Source organism: Bos javanicus, chromosome 6, assembly GCF_032452875.1.
Source record: "Bos javanicus breed banteng chromosome 6, ARS-OSU_banteng_1.0, whole genome shotgun sequence".
Lineage (NCBI taxonomy): Eukaryota > Metazoa > Chordata > Mammalia > Artiodactyla > Bovidae > Bos > Bos javanicus.
The window spans coordinates 30,616,027-30,631,349 of NC_083873.1; the positions used below are offsets into that span (position 1 = coordinate 30,616,027).

General features: G+C 33.3%; 1 protein-coding gene across 6 annotated transcripts in view; it reads right to left on the minus strand.

The window, feature by feature from the left end:
• Nucleotides 1–252: 252 nt before the first annotated feature.
• The window catches only part of SMARCAD1 (SWI/SNF-related, matrix-associated actin-dependent regulator of chromatin, subfamily a, containing DEAD/H box 1), a 90,959-nt gene continuing 75,888 nt past the window's right edge, over nt 253–15,323 (minus strand). For all 6 annotated transcript variants that reach the window (XM_061419645.1, XM_061419648.1, XM_061419646.1 and 3 more), the window contains 13 exons: nt 12,486–12,585; nt 11,016–11,075; nt 10,836–10,911; nt 9,713–9,848; nt 9,018–9,155; nt 7,761–7,856; nt 7,549–7,666; nt 7,217–7,338; nt 6,332–6,520; nt 5,626–5,744; nt 4,611–4,793; nt 3,395–3,504; nt 253–2,012 (listed from right to left, as the gene is read on the minus strand). In XM_061419645.1, coding sequence (XP_061275629.1) covers nt 1,951–2,012; nt 3,395–3,504; nt 4,611–4,793; nt 5,626–5,744; nt 6,332–6,520; nt 7,217–7,338; nt 7,549–7,666; nt 7,761–7,856; nt 9,018–9,155; nt 9,713–9,848; nt 10,836–10,911; nt 11,016–11,075; nt 12,486–12,585 — 1,509 coding nt within the window. In that variant the 3' untranslated portion in view covers nt 253–1,950. The remainder of the gene's footprint in view (nt 2,013–3,394; nt 3,505–4,610; nt 4,794–5,625; nt 5,745–6,331; nt 6,521–7,216; nt 7,339–7,548; nt 7,667–7,760; nt 7,857–9,017; nt 9,156–9,712; nt 9,849–10,835; nt 10,912–11,015; nt 11,076–12,485; nt 12,586–15,323) is intronic.

A 15,323-nucleotide genomic window follows, 5' to 3' on the forward strand; every position in this document is an offset into this window, starting at 1 on the left:
GTCTTTTATCCCTGTGTGACCTGTATTAAAAAAACATACGGTGCTTCAGTTGGCCAAACATTACTCCAACAACTGTGGCTTCATATAGTCTTTACTGAATATGGATTTCGAATTTTACTGCTATCAGTTCAATAAAAGGACTAATGAGAATACATCCAAAGTAATCATTCCAGTTTACTGAGAAAGAGACAATATTAAGCACATAATACCATTTGTGCTCAATACAGAAACTACTACAAAATGTAATACAACTTATGATCATAATTGTTTTTATTAAGCCAAAAACATAACAGAGCTTTACAGGGAGAACCCAACTACATTTAATTAAACATAAAAATATGGATTAAACAACAACAAAAGAAACAGCCTATCACTGAAGACACATTAATACAAGAAAGTTACAAGGAACCCATTTAAGATTTTTAGAAGGTAACATTCTCAACAATATAAGTGATTTGGGTACCATGATGTAGAAGGAGGTAGTAATACTATTTGCAGAGTCTTTTCAATCTTTCAAGACTGGGTAAGTCTACTGAGTTATGAGTTTTCAGGGTCTATAGTATCTGAAGAATCACTATAAGAGCTTCATTAGCCTTCAACTGAAGAGTTCTATTACTCTAGAAACTTAGAAAGTCAGGATGTTGTGAAAGTATAATCTTCAAAAATGAACAAATCTTTGATTTATAAATAAGTTTATTTATAATGATATTTACATAATAAAACAGAACACATGAAACTCACAAGTTATACAAAGAAACTGATGCATAATAAAAACAGCAATATAGACCAACAGGCAAAAATTTAAAGAAAGATTTAATAAAGACTTAAATATCAAGTAGACAACTTTACTTCTAAATTTCACTTTGTCACCCACACTGAATTGGAATTGAAGAATGGCTCTCTCTTCAGGAGGTCCTGTACTGGAAATTCTGCCAAGTGTAAATTATATTTTGATAAGAATTCAAAGTTAATGACCTATTTCCATGCAGTACCTAATGCTGCCTTAAAATGAAGTCATATTCAGTCTGCTTTGAAGTGAATCAGCCTGCTAATCTGTTCTGCCAGACTAGAAAAATGTCACCAACATTTTGCTGATGTGGCAGGAATAAACTACTATGTAAAGAGAACTGGAGCAGAAATAACTGGGCAATAGTTTCAAGAGAAGCAAAAGCCAGGAGAGGGAAAATAATGAAAACATGCACAAGAATAGGTAGACTAGTAAGCACAGTTAGTGCAGTTGGGAAATGAACAGAAGGATTTACTTCATGGAGTAAGATAAAGGCTTCTTCAGTTACTATTCACTGGAAAACAACTTAGTGCCTAGCCAAACAAATTTGTGTTAACAGAAGTACTTGGGAGGACCTGGGCAGGGGGTTAGTATATGGAATGCCACCTTTAAATTCAGGTTGAGTTCTTATTGACAGTGGTGAACATCTGTTTCAAATAGCAATAAAATGAAAACTATATAATCTATACAGCTGCATTCTTTAACATAATTAAAAAAAAAGTTCAAATGAGACGAGCAAAAACAAGACATAAGCATTGTCAAATAAGGCACATGTAAAAATCTACACACATTATCCAGTGAAAGACAATATATATATATATATATTTGGAGGTAGAAATAATTACAAAAATACTGACATTTCTAAAGCATTAGCGTATTTGTTACAAACAATCACCAACTAATCCCCATTCAGAAAACTGTTTTGTAAAATGATTATTTAACATCTTCAAGACTACATATTCGTGGCTTTTTTCGAAATTTCACATGTGAGCATCTGGAGAATTCAGTTAGTGGCAAAAAAGTTGTCCATACTATGAGAAATGTAATATGGAAATTATAAAAAGTTATAAATGTTCATAAACCCCATGGTCATCATAATGTAAATGTCCTTGAGTGCACCAAGTTGATATTTCCTCATCAGTTAGGAATTAACAATTCTTACTTCACAGGCCCATTGATGTTTTCAGTAATGTGGCTATATCTGCTGGCATACTTCCTTCGTCACCTGCAGGTCAGAAACTGGTGTTACAAGTTTGATAAAAATATTTTATGAAGCATACTTCTTTCCAATTTTCTCTACTTTTGGTGAATTCTTAATCATCTTTCAAAGCCCAGTTTGATTCAGTGTTACTCCCTGTTAAAAACCTTCTCAAATTCCTACAAATAATATTAGGGCTACTTCCCCTGTGCTCATGTTCACATTGCCAGCAGAGCAGTCTACAGCTTCTCTTTCTGATTTGATAAAGATATACAGAGACAGATATAGATAGCCTGGATCATATCCTATTCATAGACTACATAGTATTTACTCCTCAGGTTCACTAAATAAAAGCATCTATGTAACAATCTGAATGTGAAAATAAAGACAAAACTCACAAATCCAACCAAACAGAAATAATTTCATCTAAACTTATTTTCAGTCCAAAGATAATCATTGACTTAAAGAAAATTTCAATTAAACAAGACCCCAGTATCTAGACACACTTATCCAGGCGTCTCTCTTTCTCTGTCACTCATACAGACCCCAGCTAGAGTCTAAATGTAAGACAATACTTTTATCTACTCTTCTCCTTTCAGTAAAAAATATGCATAAGATGACAAACCACTGTATAAACTCTCAGGACATTCACTGACATGCTTGCCTCTGAACTTGTCCAAAGACTTGAAAACAGTCCATGAAATCCAAATTTAACATCACATAAAAAAGTAAGATGCAGAAATAACTGGTCATACAATAAAAAATAAACTTTACAAGGAAGCTGGGTGATAGGGTGGGAAGGAGGCTTTTATTTGCCCTTTTATATCTTAGGAATCTTGAACTACGTGGATTTATTTACCTTTTTAATAAAAAATTAAAACTTTAAAAATCATTCTCTTTAAAAAGATGGAGGAAATGGAGAGGGTTCTATTTGATGATTGTTTCTAATATCCAATTGCTCTTTAATTTGAAATTATTCAATTTTTTAATAAGTGCATTTTATTGTACTCTAGAATAATGAGTATTTTGCTAGTCAAAATGAAATTAATATAAATGTTAGAGTTCTTAAGAACTTAATATTGTGCCATGTGCTTTGGATTCATAAATATTTCTAATATAGTAAGTGAATTATAAAACTGCAGATAAAATTATGGACCCAATTTTATTTCTGGGATATTTTTGTGTCAGAGACTGAGAATGGAAGAGACAGAATTTTTCAAAATCAAAGTGGTTTTATCAGTTCTGGCAAAATGATCTTAGTTACTGCAGTACTTTTAACACAAGTATGCTTATGTTCTCCTGTGCCATCCATTAATCTGCATACCAATCAAGGACTCAAATCATCTTTGTTACTCCCTGCTACTGCTAAATTGACGCCTTTCCATATTTTATGCTGATAAAAAACTTACCTTCATCTACTGTGGTCATATCTTGTTCTAGTTTCAATTTCTGTTGATTAATTTTTAGCATGGATTCTTCAATTGTCCCTTGGCCTATTAATTTTATAACTAGTACTTCTCTAAAGAAAACACAAGATATGTCCACTGGTTACTTAATATAAAATTATTTGATATATATAAACTATGAAATACATAAATCGCTTAAGAATGCAGTAAGAATAATTAGAAAATTGTTTTAATGAATACATCCATAAATTTAAATTCTTTTATTCACACTACTTGAGATTGACATTTTCTGAGCATGTCACTTTCAAACATCCTTACTGATCCAAAGGATAAGAAAAAAGGTATCTATAAAAATTGCTGGTATAACTGTATTACAACAAACAATTCTGGGTTCAGGTAGGTATTTCATTTAACAAAGAACATGCTTTTCTTATCAGGTTCCCAGAGATATAATTTAGTACAAAAAGTATGGAAGTGTTGTAAAGAACAAGGATTACATAGGAGGTTTTAGTTCTACAATAAGTACTAATAAATATTTGGTTCACAAATGAACTTATCAATGTCTTTTGGAAATACAGTAAAACACCCCACAAAGACTGATTGTTTGCTGTTTACATTGAGAACAGAGCTGAATTATAGGTATTTTCACCTCTTTATGTCCTGTGAGCAATGTCTAATTTAACCTTCACCTAAAATACCTACAGCTCACATAATCTATTTCCTATGAGGTAAGAAGGTAGCAACTGTATCACATTACCAAATGCGTCTGGCTCTTACATGGCTTAACAAGAAGTTATTTCAATTACTAATCTTTTTCAAAGGGGCTGGGCCATTGGTAGGACTTCGTTTTCATTAGTTGCAGAACGATATGGACTGGGGGTGGGAGGTTATTCTGTTTTATTTTTTAGGCTGCACCATGTAGCTTGTGGGATCCTAGTTCCCCAACCAGGGACTGAACCCGCTCTCCTGGCAGTGAACGTGCCTAGTCCTAACCCCTGGACCTCCAGGGAATTCCCTGCTTTAATTACTAGAATAAGAATAGGTTATATAGTGCAGTTCATATCCAACACTGTTGATATAAAATACCACAGGGGTCTTGCTTTGCTGAAAATATAAAAACAAAAAACTAAGAAAGGACATCTGACAGATCATATTCTAATACTCTATAGAAATTAAATTGGCATTTAATTAAAAATAAATTTCAACTGCAAACACTCACTTCGTCTGGCCTACTCTATGGCATCTATCTTCTGCTTGTTTGTCATTGTAAGGATTACAGTCAATATCATGAAGTATAACAACATTTGCTGAAGTCAGGTTTATTCCTAAGCCGCCAGCTTTTGTTGACAGCAGAAAGACAAAGATATCCATATCGGTATTAAACTCATCAATTAGATGAATCCTATAAGATAAATATATTAGGTTAAATATCACAAAAAGGTTTATAATGAAAACTGAAAGCAATCACATCACATGGAAAATAAACTTCAAGATGTAAATATATGCTCTTGGCACTCTAGTTATTTTTCTTTTCTACACCATTTATCTCCCTACTATTAATAATTCTTACTTTTAACTATGCAGATTTGATTAATTCCTAATTAATTTTGTCTTTTGTTAAAAGACTCTTGGCTTTTCTAAATTCTGATACGGCTTTGTGATCTTTAACCTTCTTAGAGTCAGTCAGTTATGACTCACAGACAATATCCCTGATGAACTATGCATTTCAAGATTAAAATGGTTAAAACTATAACCATTAAAACTATAATGGTTTGTTCTCTTTAGCATTACTTCTCTTCCTACTCAATGCAGGAAAAAAAAATTTACTCTAGCTGATAAAAAAATAAACCAAAGATATAATGCAGTTTAAACACACTAGAAAAAGCACTGCTTTTAAGACAACCAAAACCCCAAACTTACTCAACTACCCTCAAAACAAAAGATTTTAAGGTAATCTTGGTTTAAAGACAATGTGCTTTAGACTTGGAATGATTTTCAAAGAGAAAAGCACTGACATACATCTAACTCTACTAGTTGTTTCAAAATGTATTTGACTATGGTTCAGAACAAAAATTAAATTTTCCTCATCTTAAGGTAATGAATGATCTAAAGTAACCAAACATAAGACTCAAAGCAATATACAATTCTATGAAAAGCTCTAGACATTTAAAATTCTAACATTTACTCTTATTTGAGAGTAAGGTAGAGATTTTCTGAAACCAAAGTATACCAACCTTTCAGAAATCTGAGTCTTCCCATCTAATCTGAGGTACCTATGCTGATGATGTTTTAAGAGAACCTCTAAAATATCCAGCATCATGGTAAATTGGCTAAATAATACAACTCTATCACCCTGTGGAAATACATATATTAGTTAGGTACATAAAAATAAAATAATTATCTAATGAAAAACTGCCTCTTTAATAATAACAATAATAATCAAGTAATCATAGCTAAGATAAATTTCTTATTTTAGATTATATATAAATTGTCTTCTAAACTTTGGACCTAAAATTGATTTTTAAGACTAATTAATGGGAATAGCTACCAAAAATACTAATTAGATTGTGATCTTACAAATCTAAGCTATTTCACATGTAAACATTATGCATTAATTTATGTTAATGCTCACATATAAGGATTAATTTATGTTACCATGTACCTTCAAAATACTAATTTTGAAGCAATTATATACAATGTCACCTATGAAATAATGACAAGATTATTTAAAAAATCAATATAAATACATTCTACTAACTTCTATTAGATGGAGGAAAAGTAATCAGGAAAACATGCCCAAATACATCCAAAAACATTAATTTCTAGAAGAATGCAGAACATAGGCTAAAACCTCAAGAAAGTCAAATCATGCCAGAACTACTTTAAAGTAGCTGAACTAACTGGGAAAACATATAAGGGAGAAATATTCTTCTTTAGTACCTTCTGCTTCAATTCAGACAAGATGCATCCTAAAACTCGGAATTTTCCAGAATCTAAAATCAAGTCCATGTCTAACTGGAAGTTATTAATATGTCGATACTGTTTACAAAGTACATGTAATTCAAAGTCTGTCATAACTTCCATATCTTCAAAGATCAGGTCAGGGTTAGCCTCACAATGTGTAGGTTCCTCAAAATAAAACAAAACAATATACACCTCAAAATGAAGATAATTTATAATATGATTAGAACAATCTAAAAAAATTGTTCAGATCAGATAGAATATCTAAATCATTAGGTATTTCAGTGCAACAGATTTGGCAAAGGAAATTAATAATTATTTTTTAGCTATAATACAGATAAGAAGTTCTTACTGTTTTAGAGATAATATACTGATATATTTACAGTTGAAATAATGTCTAGAATTTGGTTCAAAATAATCCTGGGGAGGATTCTAGGTGAAACAAGAGAGAGCAATCTCCTTCCAGATGATAACCGTAGAATATGGGTGAAGGTTACACAGGTAGAAGCTTTCATTACACAATTCTCTCTACTTTTACATGTCTAAAATTTTCCACAAGTTTAATATAAAACACAGATACAAAAGCATATGGCTGTGTTCGAACAAAGCGTTATTTGTAAACATAGCTACTGTCATATTTGGCCTTGTGGTCATAGTTGGCTGACTCTTGATGTAGACTGTCAGTCCTTCTTGGCTCTTATGTCTCCTAATTGTTTTCAACTTTGTCTTAAAAATGTTTTTCTTAAATATTTGGTTAAAGGGTTAATACCCTTATCAGGTTCAATGGTCTGACTTTTAGACTAACAATGAATCTAAAGCTTAATAGTGCTAATAAAGCTTACTGTTAGCATACAAAATCCTTACCTTTAGCATAAGCTGAGACATTTCCTTGAGTTTTTCAGCTGTGTAATATTGGCGATGTAATAAAGGATGATTGGCCATTTTTCTCAATTGCATCATGACATTGCACATTTCTGTATTTTTTTCTGTGATCCAAAAGTACACATTAAAAAAAAAAAAACAAGTTGATGGCTGTTTGCTGAAATACATCTCAATGCAAACAAAAGGTTTTAAAACTATTTCTTCAAATTGCAACTTAAAAAAAAAAAGCAAATCCCACTATCATACGATTAAACAAAAAAACAGTCCCAGTACAGGATTATTCTTTACATAAAATTGTGAAAATAAGGTTATACCCATGTTATTGATAGACTTTTTCAATCTGTTGAAGAGATTCATATAGAGTTGTTCCTGCTTCTCTGACATTGCACATAACTCAATTCGATCTTTTTTGGGGGGCAGCTGCTTGAGAACCTGTGAAAGGAAAACAGTTTAAGCAGATCATTCAAATAAAGAGTAGAAAAGATTTTAAAACCAATCATAATAAAAATACACAGATAAGAGTTACCTCTTCTTTTACTCTTCTGAGAATAAATGGTTTTATAATTTGTTTTGCATGTGCTATTCTCTCCTTTTCATATATACTTTGCTCATCTGCTGGTTTCTAAGTAAAGTAAGAACATGACATTTTAAAGTTATTACACAACATGAAACTCTCCCTCACTACATTGAGTTGTTTCCCATAGAAATTCAATTCATTCTAGACGGAACGTGAATTCTGGGCTGACGTATGGCTCTTAAGACTCCACATGTACTTGCAGGTGTTGTGACAAATCAGGTACTCTCCGGAGGTAATGAAACTGAACTGCACTAGGACACTGTTCAGAAGTTATTAACTGAGGAGTCATTACTGATCACACAGACAACTCTCTTAAAAAGATGTGTATGTATTTAAGGGAGTTTGGGTAGAGGTAAAGAGAGAGAGAAGTAGAAACTTGTTTGTTATCTATTTGTGGAAAATGGCCCCCAAAGAAAGCTAGTGCAGGTGATGCAAATAATTAGTCTACAGAAATAGGGTAGTTCCTAGCCAAAACCTGTTAATTTTGGAGAAGAGGATTTTTATTCTAAGATTTTAAAGGAATCCTCCATATCCTATGATCTGCTAAGACCACCAAATGGGAGGGACTACATTAGTGAAATTAGAAAGGCAGCTGGCAGTAGAAGATTATCAGAAAATTCTCATAAAATACATGTGATTTGGGAGAGTGTCAAGAACCTATATAAACATTGTTGTGCTGGAAAATCAGAGTTCCTGAAAACTACACTCTCATTTTTCTAAGTAACAGGGAAAAAATTAACCATATTTTCTTCTAAATAAGATTTCTTTATTGTGACTTTTATGGAGTGTTAATGCAAAACATATCTCCCAGTATATGAATTTTTGGGATATTCTATCTTGCCTGGCTTTATAGTTTACCTATTAAAAAAAATGCTAATTTATCTAATTTTAAAAAAGAAGATGACATGATCAAACTTTCTCCACATATTAAATATCTGAGCTATCCACTAATTTGAAATGATGATTCAGAAAATCAGGATATTAAAAACCAAAACTTTCAGACAATGATTATAGAAGCCTCCAGTTTATTTCCCATTGTATTTTGGCTGACTTCCCAACTCATCCAAATACAGGGATATCAACCACTTAAACTTATTTCATAAGCACACATCGATGATGAAAACAAAAAAAAAAACAAAATTAAAAAATGGTCCAGATAAAACACAAAGTAAGACATTTGAGAAAAAAATATGAATTTATGCTTACTGTCTTAGAAGAAAACATTCTTCGTATTTCACTGGTGCTACTACTGAACATATGTGGCATAACAAAATTCAACAGCGACATGAGTTCTAACAGGTTATTTTGCACAGGTGTGCCTGTGAGCAGCAGACGGTTATTTGCCTATGAACAAAGATACAGTTTAGATTAGTGTTGCCTTAAAAGAAAAAAATATTTATATACTTTTTGGTTATCTCCCTCAGTGGAGGAGAAAAAAATTAAAATCATTATTAGTAATAAAATATTCTGTGATGAAAGATAAGTAATTCTAAAAAATTATCATCTATTGTACTTAAAGGTAGAATATATAAAATAGTTTATAAGTGGCTAACTCATGTTCCCACATTACTTTTCTATGAAGCAATGAAAGAAGATAGATTACATCTGATATCCATAAAGTTTATCCTATAGTACAAAGGTTGGCAAACTGAAGCTCATGAGCTAAGAATGGTTTTTACATTTTTAAAGGGTTTAAAAAAAATAAAAAGCAAAAAACAAGTGATAGTAGCTATGGCTCATGGAGCCATAGTAGAATGGCTCATGGAGCATGAAAAGTTACTTATCTGGTCCTATACAGAAAAAGTTTACTGATCCCTAATTTAAGATACCATACACACACACACACACACAAAATCTAAAATTTTATCATACTTGGAAAAATTCAGAGAACATTCTCTTACATTAATTGTCATAAGGTGCTGGTAGCGGATGGAGCCCATATTCTTCAGCATATGGCCCTCATCAAAAATCGCATAATTCAGTTTCAGCCGACGAAACAGACTACGATCATCAGAACTGCTGATGGCACAGTTATACCTGTCACCAAAAGAAAAAATCAGTCTCTAAGAATAAACCTTTAAAAGCATGAACTCATGTGAGATTAATGTTTCAAAAAATTATTTTTATTTATAGATTTTTAATAGCTAGTACCTAACATAGCTGGTACTCAAATAAGTACTGATGCACTTATATCCAATAATTACTGATGTACATGTAAGTGTGTATATGTTAGTCACTCAGTTGTGTCTGACTCTTTGCGACCCGATGGACTATAGCCTGCCAGACTCCTCTGTCCATGGAATTCTCCAAGCAAGAATACTAGGGTGGGTAACTATTCCTTTCTCCAGTGGACCTTCCTGATTTAGGGATCGAACCCAGGTTCCCTGCACTGCAGGCAGATACTTTACTATCTGAGCTACCAGGGAGGATGATGATGCACATGTAACCAAGTTACAAAAGCTGCAATATGCAGTTAAAAGACAATTTGTGTGTTGTAATTAGACAACCTCTACACATCTAGAAGAGGCCAATTTGGGTACAATTTATATGTGATCTGCAATTATCACACACTTTGCTTTATGAACTGTTACATCTTAAGAAGCAGTAGGGAAAAAAAAACAAACAAACATGAAGCTAAGACATTTCTGTTAAGAACATAATGTTCTGTGCTTAGTTGTTCATTATATTAAACTAGTAGAGTGAATCCAAGAAATAACAATTAATAGCAGCTAGCAGTACAAGACTATATATGAAAATGGAGTCTCTTTTATTAAGAAAAGATGAATTCTGGATGAATTCTTTTAATCATGGTCTCCTACAGAATTAATTAAAAAGTGTTATTATGGTACTACACACCAAACTGAAAAATGCGTAAATCTTCAACATAACTCATTATATTACTTTTGTTTCATAGTCCTTAGCATAAATTTTATTTCATTTTACTACTATTTTAAAAACATTTTTAAAAAAAGATTTGGTGGCTATACATTTTTTTTCTTCCAATTTTTTTTTCTCAATACTTACGTGGTCACGATTACATTGTATTCTTCATATCTACTATGAATGTTGTATCTAATCTGTTTACGTTCTTCTTGAGAACCTAGAATTTAAAGATGAAACATACAAATTGATTTATTGTACTTAACTGTATGTTAAGATTTTAAAGAAATTTCCAAAGTTAAGAGAATAATGACATACTCTTACCATAGTAACAGAGCACCTTTAAAGTGGGGCACCATAAATTAACTTCTCTTAACCAGTTATCTATGAGACAAAAGAGATATTACTTGCATCTGCTACAACAGGATATATGTGTGCAATGAAATGAACACTAAAGTCTAACAAGTTCCACCAGGAAATTCTTCTTTTAAAAAGTAACAGAAGATGATTTTGAAAAATCACAGACTCTTCACAATTTTATCACTGTGATTTTCAGGTGGCATCAAAATAAAGAGCAGAAGCCCAATCATTATATTTACAGATGATTATTAATTTCTAATTTTGACGTTTCTTTTTTTGGGGGGGTGGGGTACGTTCATACATACATTCTCTGACTCCAGTCTACAATGAATTGAAAAAGAATGAAACAGTAATTTGAATTGGGATGAATTGCATATTTCTCACTTAATAAATGTTTAATTATAAGTTTAAATCACTTCAGATCAGATCAGATCAGATCATATCAGTCGCTCAGTCATGTCCGACTCTTTGCAACCCCATGAATCGCAGCACGCCAGGCCTCCCTGTCCATCACCAACTCCCGGAGTTCACTCAAACTCACATCCATTGAGTCAGTGATGCCATCCAGCCATCTCATCCTCTGTCTTCCCCTTCTCCTCTTGCCCCCAATCCCTCCCAGCATCAGAGTCTTTTCAAATGAGTCAACTCTTTGCATGAGGTGGCCAAAGTACTGGAGTTTCAGCTTTAGCATCAGTCCTTCCAAAGAAATCCCAGGGCTGATCTCCTTCAGAATGGACTGGTTGGATCTCCTTGCAGTCCAAGGGACTCTCAAGAGTCTTCTCCAACACCCCGGTTCAAAAGCATCAATTCTTCGGCGCTCAGCCTTCTTCACAGTCCAACTCTCACATCCATACATGACCACAGGAAAAACCACAGCCTTGACTATATGAACCTTTGTTGGCAAAGTAATGTCTCTGCTTTACTAGGTTGGTCATATGCTATCTAGGTTGGTCATAACTTTCCTTCCAAGGAGTAAGCGTCTTTTAATTTCATGGCTGCAGTCACCATCTGCAGTGATTTTGGAGCCCAGAAAAATAAAGTCTGACAACTGTATCCACTGTTTCCCCATCTATTTCCCATGAAGTGATGGGACCGGAAGCCATGATCTTTGTTTTCTGAATGTTGAGCTCACTTAGCTTCCCTTAAATTAATTACTCATGAAACAATTTAAAAGTATTACGAAAACAATCTTTTCAAATGATATTTGATCTGTAATAATTTATAAGCTGAATAACTTACTTATACTGAGTTATTTTCTTTAAAAAGACTTCCAGTATAATAACACACATATGCAAAGGGAGAAAAGTTATAAGGAAACCACAAAAATGAACATCCACCTCCACAAACTAAGAAATCACACACACACACACAGTTTTTCTTCCCTTCATATAAAACACTATTTAGTCAAGTAAAATTGTCCACAGTATTACAAACCTATAGTTGATGCTGGAACAACAATCAAATGAGGACCTTTATTACCCTCCTGATAGAGGTAAGCCAGAAATGCAATAGCTTGAATAGTTTTTCCCAGGCCCTAAAATAAAAGTTTAAAAGAAAACGTATTAAATGTAAAATCAAACCAAAGACTCAAATAAATACTGGGAAAATGAAAGAAAAAAGAATATTTCTGGTTTTATTTATTTATGATTCCCCACAATGTAACTCTACTATATTCTTAGTTCTCAATAACCAAAAAACAGATCATAATCTCCAAGTGATACTACAACTTAAAGAGTGGGATGTATTTTAACTGCTTGTTAATATGTGATACACACTAATATGAAAGACCTCTGCTTGCATATAAAGAATATAATTTTGGTAACTTAATATAAAGCAACCATTTAATACATACTGGATTGATAGAAACAGCGTTCCATTGAGTAACTGGAGTTGAATATATACCCATCCTATTACTTAGCAATTTTACTCCTAAGAATATATTCAAGAGATATGAGAGCATATGTCTATGAAAAATCTTGGGTAAGAATACTGATGCACTCTTATTATAATAACCACACCCTGGAAATAATCTAAACTGCCAGGAGAGTGGGTAAAAAGCAACCACCACCAAACCACTAATACATGGAAGAGCATGGATTAATCTTAGTAATGTTATTATGTACCAAATGAACCAGAAACTATTTAAACAGTATATGTTGTATGGATCTATTCATACAAAGTTCAGAAATCAGAAAAAAAATTATTGTACTGTGATAGGTGTCAGAATAACGGTGGTGTTTATGACTGAAAAGGAGCATAATGCAACTTTCTGGGATGATGGAAATGTTGATCGAGAGGCAGTCACGTGGGTGTACATACATGTAAAAAGTCACTAAGTTGAACATTTGTATGCACATCAATGAAGTATTATATTAAAAAAAGGCTGCTGCTGCTAAGTCGCTTCAGTCGTGTCGGACTCTGTGCGACCCCATAGACGGCAGCCCACCAGGCTCCCCCGTCCCTGGGATTCTCCAGGCAAGAACACTGGAGTGGGTTGCCATTTCCTTCTCCAATGCATGAAAGTGAAAAGTGAAAGTGAAGTCGCTCAGTCGTGTCCGACTGACCCCATGGACTGTAGCCTACCAGGCTCCTCCGGCTATGGGATTTTCCAGGCAACAGTACTGGAGTGGTTTGCTATTTCCTTCTCCAAAAAAAAAGCTAGAGGAAGAACAGCTCCTCAGGAGAGCTAAACATTGCCAACTGTTAGGAACTGAATTGCTCCCAACCCCAAATTTACATGTTGAGTCCTAACTCCCAATGTTAAGATTTTTGGAGATAAAGCCTTTAAAGAGATAAGTTAAATATAGAGTCATAAGGGTAAGGGCCCAACCCTAATCTTTAAGAAGAGACTGAATGTGCCCACAGGAAAAGCCATGTGAGGACACAGCAATGTGTCTATCTACAAACCAGATGTAGCCTCTGGTGAAACCAAACCTGCCAATACTTCGATTTTAGACTTCCAGTCTCCAGAACTAAGAGAAATGTTGTTTAAGTCTCCCTGTCTTTAATATTTTGTTAGGGAAGCCCTAGCAGACACTACCTTATCATAAATATTGTACTTTACAGGATACAAAAACAGTTCCACATAATATATCTCATCGATACCAAATATAAATGATATAGGAATTACTTATGCTTTATTAACTTCAGTCTTGAGAGATTAGGTCATTTGGTAAAGGTTAGGCGGCCCATGAAAGACAAATGTAGACCCAGAACCCAGACTTGATTTCCAAGTCCAGTTTCCACAATTGTACTATTCTATATACTATATATAACTTCTAATTATTTTTAAATCCCGCATATATTATTCACTATTCTAAATCACTTCTATGTTTTAACAAAAGTATGAGGTACATGTAGGAATTGTCTTAAAATACTGACGATTATTTTACTAGAAGCGAAATAGAGGACAAAGATTATCTTTGTTTTTATTTTGAAACTCTACACAGTGTAAAAGAGCTGACTCACTGGAAAAGACCCTGATGCTAGGCAAGATTGAAGACAGAGGATCAGATGGTTGGATGGCATCCTTGACTCAACAGACATGAGTTTGAGCAAATTCCAAGAAACAGTGAAGGACAGGGAAGCCTGCGTGCTGCAGTCCATGGTGTCACAAACAGTCGGACGTGATTGAAGAGAGTGAACACCACCCCCACCACAACTTAATACATATATATTCAATAAACATTTTCTCCACTGAACATGATTCATTTTTTAATAAACACTTTTTAAAAAGTATAGTTGGCAGAAGGAAGGTAAAAGTTAGATTAAAGGTCAAGTTTCTACATGACAATACTTGGACTATCGGCTGTAATGAACTTCCTAAGCTTACCTTCAAGTAAAATGTGATTGGGAAAAGAACAGAAACTCAGAGATCTCTAATAAAAGTAAAATGGCTGAGATGATGGTGATGATAAATGTGTAGATTTACTTACTGACAAGGACAAGTATCTATGATCAATTTTAAAGGCAGCTATAGAAAAGCACATGCATTAAAATCTCTTTTAGTATAATATATATATGTACATGTATATATATGTATGATGCATTCAAACACATCTGCAGAATAATCTGGAAAGATACAGCAAAATAAATATTTAAGGTGATAGGATTATGTGTGATACTGGTTTTTTTCCTATGTATTTTTATGTAACATCTAATTTTTAAAATATATATTTATTAATTTGATGAGAAAGACAAAAAACCTATTTTCATTTCTGAGAGGAAGTAAGGAGGCTAAAACTCACATAAGCAATCGAAAACTGAGAAGGA